This window comes from Arachis ipaensis, chromosome B05 (assembly GCF_000816755.2).
Source record: "Arachis ipaensis cultivar K30076 chromosome B05, Araip1.1, whole genome shotgun sequence".
Classification (NCBI taxonomy): Eukaryota; Viridiplantae; Streptophyta; class Magnoliopsida; order Fabales; family Fabaceae; genus Arachis; species Arachis ipaensis.
This window is the reverse complement of record NC_029789.2, coordinates 115,910,334-115,923,209: the sequence shown is the minus strand read 5'-3', so window position 1 is coordinate 115,923,209 and position 12,876 is coordinate 115,910,334. Positions and strand designations below refer to the sequence as shown.

The 12,876-nt window shown below is 38.1% G+C and overlaps 1 protein-coding gene across 1 annotated transcript; it reads left to right on the top strand.

The window, feature by feature from the left end:
* Positions 9,437-10,151, top strand: LOC107640930. Its single transcript, XM_016344434.1, has 2 exons — positions 9,437-9,823; positions 10,122-10,151. The coding sequence occupies exons 1-2, from the start codon at positions 9,437-9,439 to the stop codon at positions 10,149-10,151; spliced, it is 417 nt and encodes a 138-aa protein (XP_016199920.1).

Sequence of the window (12,876 nt, the reverse complement as noted above, 5' to 3'; positions counted from 1 at the left end):
AGTTCAATTGGAAGTTGTTGGCTAACTCTCTATTTACTAACGCTAATCCTTCCATAAGGAGAGGATTAGGACTTGCGAATAAGAGTTAGCTCAATCACTTGACTTTCCTTTATTTAGTAAGGGTTAATGGTGTGCGAAATCGTGATCATTCCATTCCTTGGTAACGGCGCTAAAAACTCAATACGCACGTTCATGATCTTATATCTGTTTCACAACTTCGTACAACTAACCAGCAAGTGCACTGGGTCGTCCACGTAATAAACCTTACGTGAGTAAGGGTCGATCCCACAGAGATTGTCAGCTTGAAGCAAGCTATGGTCACCTTGTAAATCTCAGTCAGGTGGATTAAATTGTATTAAGAAATTATAGTGGATGAAAATAAATAAAATATAAAATAGGATAGTGGTACTTATGTAATTCATTGGTGAGAATTTCAGATAAGCGTATAGAGATGCTTTTGTTTCTCTGATCTCTGCTTTCCTGCTGTCTTCATTCAATCAATCCTACTCCTTTCCATGGCAAGCATTATGTAGGGCATCACCGTTCTCAATGGCTACATCCCATCCTCCTGTGAAAATGGTCCAATGCGCTGTCACTGCATGGCTAATCATCTGTCGGTTCTCGATCATGCTGGAATAGGATTTACTATCCTTTTGTGTCTGTCACTACGCCCAGCACTCGCGAGTTTGAAGCTCGTCACAGCCATCCCTTCCTAGATCCTACTCGGAATACCACAGACAAGGTTTAGATTTTCCGGATCTCAGGAATGGCCATCCATGGGTTCTAACTTATACCATGAAGACACTAATAACTCGGACTCGGTCCCCTGTATTAGATATCCAAGAGATATCCATTCAATCTAAGGTAGAACGGAAGTGGTTGTCAGGCACACGTTCATAAGTTGAGAATGATGATGACTGTCATGATCATCACATCCATCATATTAAAGTACGAATGAATATCTTAGAAGCGGAATAAGTTGAATTGAATAGAAAAACAGTAGTACTTTGCATTAATCCTTGAGGAACAGCAGAGCTCCACACGTTAATCTATGGTGTGTAGAAACTCTACCGTTGAAAATACATAAGTGATAAGGTCCAGGCATGGCCGAATGGCCAGCCCCCAAAACATGATCAAAGGACCAAAAGATAATCCAAAGATGTAAATACAATAGTAAAAAGTCCTATTTATACTAGACTAGCTACTAGGGTTTACAGAAGTAAGTAATTGATGTAGAAATCCACTTCTGGGGCCCACTTGGTGTGTGCTTGGGCTGAGCATGAAGCTTTCACGTGGAGAGGTCATTCTTGGAGTTGAACGCCAGTTTGTAATGTGTTTCTGGCGTTGAACTCCACTTTGCAACTTGTTTCTAGTGCTGAACACCAGACTGCAACATAGAACTGACGTTCAACGCCAGTTTGCGTCATCTAAACTCAGGTAAAGTATAAACTATTATATATTGCCGGAAAGCCCTGGATGTCTACTTTCCAACGCAATTGGAAGCGCACCATTTGGAGTTCTGTAGCTCCAGAAAATCCATTTTGAATGCAGGGAGGTCAGAATCCATCAGCATCTGCAGTCCTTCTTCAACCTCTGAATCTGATTTTTGCTCAGGTCCCTCAATTTCAGTCAGAAAATACCTGAAATCACAGAAAAACACACAAACTCATAGTAAAGTCCAGAAATGTGAATTTTAATTAAAAACTAATAAAAATATAATGAAAACTAATTAAATCATACTAAAAACATACTAAAAACAATGCCAAAAAGCGTATAAATTATCCGCTCATCACAACACCAAACTTAAATTGTTGCTCGTCTCCAAGCAACTAAAAATCAATTAGGATAAAAAGAAGAGAATATACTATAAATTCCAAAATATCAATGAAACTTAGCTCCAATCAGATGAGCGGGACTTGTAGCTTTTTGCCTCTTGAATAGTTTTGGCATCTCGCTTTATCCATTGAAGTTCAGAATGATTGGCATCTATAGGAACTCAGAATTCAGATAGTGTTATTGATTCTCCTAGTTCAGTATGTTGATTCTTGAACACAGCTACTTTATAAGTCTTGGCCGTGGCCCTAAGCACTTTGTTTTCCAGTATTACCACCGGATACATAAATGCCACAGACACATAACTGGGTGAACCTTTTCAGATTGTGACTCAGCTTTGCTAAAGTCCCCAATTAGAGGTGTCCAGGGTTCTTAAGCACACTCTTCTTTTGCTTTGGACTTTGACTTTAACCGCTCAGTCTCAAGTTTTCACTTGACACCTTCACGCCACAAGCACATGGTTAGGGACACCTTGGTTTAGCCGCTTAGGCCAGGATTTTATTCCTTTAGGCCCTCCTATCCATTGATGCTCAAAGCCTTGGATCCTTTTTATTACCCTTGCCTTTTGGTTTTAAGGGTTATTGGCTTTTTGCTCTTGCCTTTTGGTTTAAAGAGCTTTTGGCTTTTTCTGCTTGCTTCTTCTTTTTCTTTCTCTCTTTTTTTTTCTTTTCACTATTTTTTTTCTTTCTTTTTTTTTCACAAGCTTTCTGTATTCACTGCTTTTTCTTGCTTCAAGAATCATTTTTATGATTTTTCAGATTATCAAATAACATTTCTCATGTTCATCATTCTTTTAAGAGCCAACATATTTAACATTCTTAAACAACAACTTCAAAAGACATATGCACTGTTCAAGCATTCATTCAGAAAACAAAAAGTATTGTCACCACATCAAAATAATTAAACTAGTTTCAAGGATGAATTCGAAACCATGTACTTCTTGTTCTTTTGTAATTAAAACATTTTTCATTCAAGAGAGGTGATGGATTCATAGGACATTCATAACTTTAAGGCATAGACACTTAAATACTAGTGATCATGAAGACAAAAACATAGATAAACATTTAACATAAGAAAACGAAAAATAGAAAATTTAAGAACAAGGAATGAGTCCACCTTAGTGATGGTGGCGTTTTCTTCTTGAGGAACCAATGATATCCTTGAGCTCTTCTATGTCTCTTCCTTGTCTTTGTTGCTCCTCCCTCATTGCTCTTTGATCTTCTCTAATTTCATGAAGGATGATGGAGTGCTCTTGATGTTCCACCCTTAGTTGCTCCCAATAATTGTGTGGAGGAAAATGTATCCCCGAAGGTATCTCAGGGATCTCTTGATTTGCAGTCAAATGTTCTACCACTGAGCTATAGACCCTTGAGATGAATCTCTCCATCTCCTATGACTTGGAGGTGGAAGCTTTTGTCTTCCATTTCCTCTTTCTAGAGGTTTCTCTGGCCTTAGGTGCCATCAATGGTTATGAAAAAACAAAAAAGCAATTCTTTTTCCACACCAAACTTAGAATGTTTGCTCGTCCTCGAGCAAAAGAAGAAAGGAAGGATGAGAAGAAGAAAAGATGGAGGAGATGGAGGTGTGGGAAGGGTTCGGCCACTGGGGGTTTAAGGTGGTTATGATGTGTGAAAAGGAGGGAGTGATGGTTTGAATTTTGAGTGGGTGGGTGTAGGTGGGTGTATGATGGTTTTGGAGGGGAATTGGAGGTGATTGGTGAAGGGTTCTTGGGAAAGGGTGATATAGGATTATGAGGAGGTAAGGTGAGTGGAGGTATGTGGGAAAGAGAGTTATGAAAAGGTGTGAAGAGGAGAGAAGAAGTAGGTGCGGATCCTGTGGGGTCCACAGATCTAGTGGGGCCAAGGACTTTAATCATCCTTGCTCTAATTAGGCGTATAAACGCCCTCTGTAGGCAATCCTGGCGTTTAACGCCAGATTGCAGCATGTTTCTGGCGTTAAACGCCACTTCCATGCTTGTGTTAGGCGTTCAACGCCAGTCTGCAGCATGTTTCTGGCGTTGAACGGCAGTTTTCCTTTGGGGTGCATTCCTGGCGTTTAAACGCCAGAATGCTGCTTGTTTCTGGCGTTTAACGCCAGTTTCATGTTCTGTTCTGGCGTTAAACGCCAGCCAGTAAGCCCTTCCTCCAGGGTGTTCTATTTTCAATGCTGTTTTTCATTCTGTTTTTGAATTTTTTGTAGTTTTTGTGACTCCACATGATCATCAACCTAGTAAATCATGAAATAACAAAGAGAAAATAAAATAAAATATATTAAATAACATTGGGTTGCCTCCCAACAAGCGCTTCTTTAATGTCAATAGCTTGACAGTGGGCTCTCACTGAGCCACACAGGTGATCAGGTCAATTTTATAGATTCCAAACACCAAACTTAGAGTTTGGATGTGGGGATTCAATACCAAACTTAGAGTTTGGCTGAGGCCTCCCAACACCAAACTTAGAGTTTGATTGTGGGGGCCTTGTTTGACTCTGTAGTGAGAGAAGCTTTTCATGCTTCCTCTCCATGGTTACAGAAGGAGAACCTTGAGTTTTAAACACAAAGTAGTCCTCATTCAGTTGAAGGACTAACTCTCCTCTGTCCACATCAATCACAGCTCTTGCTGTAGCTAGGAAGGGTCTTCCAAGGATGATGGATTCATCCTCTTCCTTCCCAGTGTCTAGGATTATGAAATCAGTAGGGATGTAAATGTCTTCAACCTTTACTAACATGTCTTCTACTAGTCCATAAGCCTATTTTCTTGAGTTGTCTGCCATCTCTAGTGAGATTCTGGCAGCTTGCACCTCAAAGATTCCCAATTTTTCTATTACAGAGAGGGGCATGAGGTTTATCCCTGACCCAAGGTCACATAGAGCCTTCTCAAAGGTCATGGTGCCTATGGTACAAGGTATTAAGAACTTTCTAGGATCCTGTTTCTTCTGAGGCAATCTCAGTTGATCCAGATCACTCAGTTCATTGGTGAGCAAGGGAGGTTCATCTTCCCAAGTCTCATTACCAAATAATTTGGCATTCAGCTTCATGATAGCACCAAGGTACTTGGCAACTTTCTCTTCAGTAACATCTTCATTCTCTTCAGAAGAAGAATACTCATCAGAGCTCATGAATGGCATAAAGAGATTTAATGGAATCTCTATGGTCTCTAGATGAGCCTCAGAGTCCTTTGGTTCCTCAGAGGGAAACTCCTTATTGATCACTGGACGTCCCAGGAGGTCTTTCTCACTGGGATTCACGTCCTCCTCCTCTTTTGTGGTTTCGGCCATGATGGTCATTTCAATGGCCTTGCACTCTCCTTTTGGAATTTCTTCTGTATTGCTTGGGAGAGTACTAGGAGGTGTTTCAGTGATCCTTTTACTCAGCTGGCCCACTTGTGCTTCCAAATTTCTAATGGAGGACCTTGTTTCATTCATGAAACTTAGAGTGGCCTTAGATAGATAAGAGACTATATTTGCTAAGCTAGATGGATCCTGCTTAGGACTCTCTGTCTTTTGCTGAGTGGATGATGGGAAAGGCTTGCCATTGCTAAACCTGTTTCTTCCACCATTATTAAAGCCTTGTTGAGGCTTTTGTTGATCCTTCCATGAGAGATTTAGGTGATTTCTCCATAAGAGATTATAGGTGTTTCCATAGGGTTCACCCATGTAATTCACCTCTGCTATTGCAGGATTCTCAGGATCATAAGCTTCTTCCTCAGAAGATGCCTCTTGAGTACTGTTGGATGCAGCTTGCATTCCATTCAGACTCTGAGAAATCATATTGACTTTCTGAGTCAATATTTTATTCTGAGCCAATATGGCATTCAGAGTATCAATTTCAAGAACTCCCTTCTTCTGAGGCGTCCCATTACTCACAGGATTCCTCTCAGAAGTGTACATGAACTGGTTATTAGATCCCATGTCAATGAGTTCTTGAGCTTCTGCAGGCGTTTTCTTTAGGTGAATGGATCCACCTGCAGAAGTATCCAATGACATCTTAGCTAATTCAGACAGACCATCATAGAATAAATCCAGGATGGTCCATTCTGAAAGCATGTCAGAAGGACACTTTTTGGTCAGTTGCTTATATCTCTCCCAAGCTTCATAGAGGGATTCACCTTCTTTCTGTCTGAAGGTTTGAACGTCCATTCTAAGCTTACTCAGCTTTTGAGAAGAAAAGAACTTGGCTAAGAAAGTCGTGACCAGCTTATCCCAAGAGTTCAGGCTATCTTTGGGTTGAGAGTCCAACCATACTCTAGCTCTGTCTCTTACAGCAAACGGGAAAAGCATAAGCCTGTAGACCTCGGGATCAACCCCATTGGTCTTAACAGTATCACAGATCTGCAAGAATTCAGTTAAGAACTGAAAAGGATCTTCAGATGAAAGTCCATGAAACTTGCAGTTCTGCTGCATCAGAGAAACTAATTGAGGTTTCAGCTCAAAGTTGTTTGCTCCAATGGCAGGGATGGAGATGCTTCTTCCACGTAAATTGGAATTAGGTGCAGTAAAGTCACCAAGCATCCTCCTTGCATTATTATTATTTTCGGCTGCCATCTCCTCTTCCTGTTCGAAAATTTCTGTAAGGTTGTCTCTGGATTGTTGTATTTTAGCTTCTCTTAGTTTCCTTTTTAGAGTCCTTTCAGGTTCAAGATCTGCTTCAACAAGAATGTTCTTGTCCTTGCTCCTGCTCATATGACAAAGAAGGGAATAACAAAGAAAATATGGAATCCTCTATGTCACAGTATAGAGATTCCTTTGTGTGAGTAGAAGAAGAAAAGAATGTAATGTAAAGAAGAGAAGAGGAAAAACTCGAACACAGAGAGGGAGGTGGTGTTCGAATTTTTTGGATGGAAGATAAGTGTTAATAGATGAATAAATAAATAGAAGGAGATGAGAGAGAGAATTTCGAAATTTAATTAAAATAAAAATTTAAAATTTGAAAGTTAGATTTCAAAAATTAAAGTTGAAATTAAATTAAAATTGAAACAATTAGTTAATCAAAATGAAATTTTGAAAAAGAGGGAGGTATTTTCGAAAATTTTAAGAGAGATTGAATTAGTTAGGTGGCTTTGAAAAAGATATGATTGAAACAAAAAGATAAGATTGATTGAAAAAGATTTGAAAATCAATTAAGAGGTTAGGAAAGAAGTTAGAAAAGATTTTGAAATTGAATTTGGAAAAGATATGATTGAAATAAAAAAAGGATATGATTGAAACAAAAAGATATGATTAATTGAAACTTATTTTGAAAAAGATTTGAAAAAGAAATTTAAAAATATTTTATTTTTAAAATTAAAGTTGATTACTTGACTAACAGGAAACAAAAAGATATGATTTTAAAAATTAAAGATTAATCTTTTCTTAAAAGGCAAGTAACAACTTGAAATTTTTCAATCAATCATATTAAATGTTAGTATTAATTTCGAAAATCATGGAATAAAGATAAGAAAAAGATTTTTGAAAATTAATTTTAAAAATTTCGAAATTATTAAGAAAAATTTGAAAAAGATTAGATTTTTTTGAAAAAGTTTTGAAAAAGATAGGATTTTTAAATTGAAGATTTGATTTGACTCATAAGAAACACTAGATTTTTTTTTTAAAATTTGAAAAAATCAATCCAAATTTTCGAAATTTTAAGAGAGAAAAAGGGAAAGATATTTTTTTATTTTTGAATTTTTAATGAAGAAAATGAAAAACATGAAAAAGACTCATAACATAAAAATTATGAATCAAAACACAATGCATGCAAGAACACTATGAATGGCAAGATGAACACCAAGAACACTTTGAAGATTAAGATGAATATCAAGACTTATTTTTGAAAATTTTTAAGAAAAGAAAAACATGCAAGACACCAAACTTAAAAATTTTTAATTTTTAGACACTAAGAATTCAAGAATGCATATGAAAAATAAGAAAAGACACAAAACAAGAAAATATGAAGATCAAACAAGAAGACTGGCCAAGAACAACTTGAAGATCATGAAGAATGCAATGCATGAAATTTTCGAAAATAATTTTTAGAAAATTAAAAAGATGCAATTGACACCAAACTTAAAACTTGACTAAAGACTCAAACAAGAAACACAAAAAATATTTTTAATTTTATGATTTTGTAAATTTTGGCACGCGTTCATAAGTTGAGAATGATGATGACTGTCACGATCATCACATCCATCATATTGAAGTGCGAATGAATATCTTAGAAGCGGAATAAGTTGAATTGAATAGAAAAACAGTAGTACTTTGCATTAATCCTTGAGGAACAGCAGAGCTCCACACCTTAATCTATGGTTGTAGAAACTCTACCATTGAAAATACATAAGTGATAAGGTCCAGGCATGGCCGAATGGCCAGCCCCCAAAACATGATCAAAGGACCAAAAGATAATCCAAAGATGTAAATACAATAGTGAAAAGTCCTATTTATACTAGACTAGCTACTAGGGTTTGCAAAAGTAAGTAATTGATGTAGAAATCCACTTCCGGGGCCTACTTGGTGTGTGCTTGGGCTGAGCATGAAGCTTTCACGTGGAGAGGTCATTCTTGGAGTTGAACGCCAGTTTGTAACGTGTTTCTGGCGTTGAACTCCACTTTGCAACTTGTTTCTGGCGCTGAACACCAGACTGCAACATAGAACTGGCGTTCAATGCCATTTTGCGTCATCTAAACTCAGATAAAGTATGGATTATTATATATTTCTGGAAAGCCCTGGATATCTAATTTCTAACGCAATTGGAAGCGCGCCATTTGGAGTTCTGTAGCTCCAGAAAATCCATTTTGAGTGCAGGGAGGTCAGAATCCATCAGCATCTGCAGTCCTTCTTCAACCTCTGAATCTGATTTTTGCTCAGGTCCCTCAATTTCAGCCAGAAAATACCTGAAATCACAGAAAAACACACAAACTCATAGTAAAGTCCAGAAATGTGAATTTTAATTAAAAACTAATAAAAATATAATGAAAACTAATTAAATCATACTAAAAACATACTAAAAACAATGCCAAAAAGCGTATAAATTATCCGCTCATTAATTAACTAAGTGAAAACAATAACCTCTTGCTATTCCACTTGGGAAAATCCAACAAGGATAGAAATTCCAATTAATCTTCCCCCGGTCAAGGCTTTTTATTCTGATTATATAAAATCTCTCTTTTAATTTACATTGCTTTAATTTACAATCATTTAATTTCCTGTTCTCCAACTCTTAAAATTTCTTGGAAAACCCCTGACTAATAAAATAGCACTCTTTTGTCAACTCGTTAGGAGACGACCTAAGATTCCTACTCCCACCTGTATTTTTATTCTAAAAGTGTGACAACCCTTCTAAATTGATAAGCGGATTCTCGTCGATTAGGAACTGTACTCGCAACGTTATTTCTATATTAATTTATTAATCGGCTAATTTCCGCCCACATCAGGCACTACTCAAGCGCTATGGGGTATTGCACAAGGTTGCAACTGCTTATCACCCCCAAACCAACGGACAAGCAAAGGTGTCCAACCGGGAGATTAAGCGAATTTTGGAGAAAGTGGTGAATCCACAACGGAAGGACTGGAGCTCTCGGTTGGGAGATGCACTATAGGCATATAGGACGGCCTATAAGACCCCGTTAGGGATGAGTCCCTTCCAGATCATCTATCGCAAGGCGTGCCACCACCCGGTGAAAATTGAGCATAGAGCCTATTGGAAAGTTAAGCAGTGTAACATGGATTTCTCCAAGGCGGGTATAGCCAGAAAATTACAACTGGAAGAGCTTGAATGTCTTAGGAACAAGGCATATGAGAATGCTCGAATCTATAAGGAAAAGACTAAGGCATTTCATGATCACCATATCCGGAAGAAGGATTTTCAAGAGGGTGATGAGGTTCTACTCTACAACTCGAGGCTCAAATTTATGCCCGGGAAGCTCCGTTCAAGATGGGAAGGACCCTTCAAGATGAAGGAGGTAAAGCCCTATGGAGGGGTGGAATTGTTTGACTCCCGAAGCGATGCAACTTTCAAGGTGAATGGGCATAGAGTGAAGAAGTACCATGGCTACAATCCATCAAAGGAGTTAGAGGTGTTCTTGCTTACGGATGCACCAAGAAAAGGGAAAGCTTAAGCAACTGACCGTCCAACTTAAGGACGTTAAAGATAAGTGTTTGGTGGGAGACACCCCACCGTGGTAAGATCTTCCTTGTATATATTTTCTTGCTTCTAGCTTTAGTTTCTTGTGAATTTTGTGATCTCTTGGTGTTGTTGAGTTGCTTAGGTATGCTAGCTTTTGTTGATTTTGTCGAAATTCTATGGTATTCATGTAGATTGCATTTATCTTGGTATGGATGATTTGATGAAGTTAGAGAAAATGCCTTATTTTGAGTCATGCATGAATTTGTGAGTGTTTTCTTGACTATCTAGCTTGAATACCTGCCAAGAATGTGTTAAAAACATACCTTTCCCGAGAGTTGCGCGAGCAATGCGCAAAACACACAACTCCTACTCACGCGTACGCGTACGGCACGCCCACGAGTCGCCTGCCCCAATTCCCTATCCACGCGTACGCGCACATGACGCATACGCGTCGATCACTCTGTGTGCCATTCTTGGTACATTTTACCCGAGAGTTGCGCAAGCATTGTGCGAAACACGCAGCTCCCACGCACGCGTGTGCGTATCGGACACTCACGCGTCGTTTGCCCACCTGCTCACCCACGCGGATGCGCACTTGACGCGTACGCGTCGGTTGCCTTCCATGTGTTCTCCCAATACAGGACAACCAAGACTTGCGCGACCATTGCGCACGCACTGCGCAAAACGCGCAGTTATATTCACGCGTGCACGCGCTGTGACGTTGATAAACCCGTATTTTATGATATATTTTGTGCCTAATTTAAGTGATTTATTTAATCCTTCACTCACTTATTCATGTTAATTCCATGGTTTTACTTTCCCTTCCTTATTATGTGATGTATGTGAAAAACATGTTTCCTATGCTTTAAAAGTAATTATTTTAATTACCCTTTACTTCCATTCGATGCCGTGATTCGTGTGTTGAGTAGTTTTAGATCTTCTAAGGCAGGAATGACTTAAAGGATGGAAAGGGAATATACAAAAATGGAAGGAAAGCACAAAACGGAGTTTTTAAAGAAACTGGCAGTGACGTGATCGCATGGACAATGCGACCGCATGCCAGCGTGAAATGGTAGTGACGCGACCGCGTGATTGACGCGACCGCGCGCCTTGAGCGAAACGCATATGACGCGGACGCATGATTGAAGTGACTGCGTGGCAAGGAAAACTCCAATTGACGCGACCGCGTGACCCACGCGGACGCGTGACAGAGGCCACACACCAGAAATTACAGAAAACTCTCCCAGCAATTTCTGAAGCCCTTTTTAGCCCAAATCCAAGTCCAGAAGGCACAGATCAGAGGTTATGAAGTGGGGGAATGCATCCATTCAGGAGAGTCTCCAATTCGTTATTTTTCATGAATTAGATGTAGTTTTGAGGGAGAGGTTCTCTCCTCTCTCTTTTAGGATTTAGAATTAGGATTTCTTTTGCTTTCAGGATTATCTCTTTTTATCAGGTTTAACATTCCTTTTTATTTATCTTCTCAATTTAGTTTATGAATTCTTCTATGTTACAGATTATTCTTTGAATTAATGTTATTTGAGGTATTTCAGTTTATTATTGCTTTCTTTTATTTACGTTACTGTTGCTTCCAATCTGAAGACATTTTTATTCCAGTAGATTTACTTTTTCCCCTTTTGGTCTTGGTTAAGAAATTAGTAACTCAGGAGTTATCAAACTCAACGTGATCGATAATTGTTATCTTTGCTAATTGAATTGAACTTCAATAATCCCAATCTTTCCTTAGGGATTAACTAGGGTTTGAAGATCAAACTAATTAGTCACTTGACCTTCCCTTGCTCAAGTAAAGGCTAACTAAGTAGAAATAAGATTCAATTTTCATCATCATTGATAAGGATAACTAGGATAGGACTTCTAATTTCTCATACCTTGCCAAAAGTGTATTTTACAGTTATTTATTTATTTTATAGTCTTTTACTTATTTTAATTGCAATTTAATTTACTTGTCCCTCATCTTTAAAACTCCAATTTACAATCTTCATAACCAATAATAAGAACATACTTCCCTGCAGTTCCTTGAGAAGACGACCCGATGTTTGAATACTTCGGTTATCAATTTTTAAGGGGTTTGTTACTTGTGACAACCAAAACATTTGTACGAAAGGATTTCTGTTGGTTTAGAAACTATATCTACAACGCGACTATTTTTATAAAATTCTTTACTAGCAAAAATCCTAACGTCAGACGCGTACGCATCCCTTGCCTATTTCCCTACCCACGCGTCCCTCTGCTTTTCTTCATTCCACGCGTACACGTGGCATGCGCGTCTGATGATAGAACTTTTGCGTGGTCTAGAAATTTGCAGATAAATCTTCGTTGCAAGTATAGTTTCTAAACCAGCAAAAGTCCTTTCATACAAACGTTTTGGTTGTCACAAGTAACAAACCCCTTTAAAATTGATAACCGGGTATTTAAACCTCGGGTCGTCTTCTCAAGGAACTGCAGGGAAGTATGTTCTTATTATTGGTTCTGAAGATTGTAAATTGGGGTTTTGAAGATGAGGAACAAGTGATTTAAATTGTAATTAAAGTAAGTAAAAGACTGTAAATTAAATAAATAACTGTAAATCACACTTTTGGCAAGGTATGAGAAATTAGAAGTCCTATCCTAGTTATCCTTATCAATGATGATGAAAATTGAATCTTAATTCCATTTAGTTAACCCTTGCTAAAACAAAGGAAAGTCAAGTGACTAATTAGTTAGATCCTCAAATCCTAGTTAATCCCTAAGGAAAGATTGGGATTATTGAAGTTCAATTCAATTAGTAAAGATAACGATTATCAATCATGTTGAGTTTGATAACTCCTGAGTTACTGATTTCTTAACCAATACCAAAAGGGGAAAAGTAAATCTACTGGAATAAAAATGTCTTCAGATTGGGGATAAAAGTAACATAAATAAAAGAAAGCAATATTAAACTGAAAT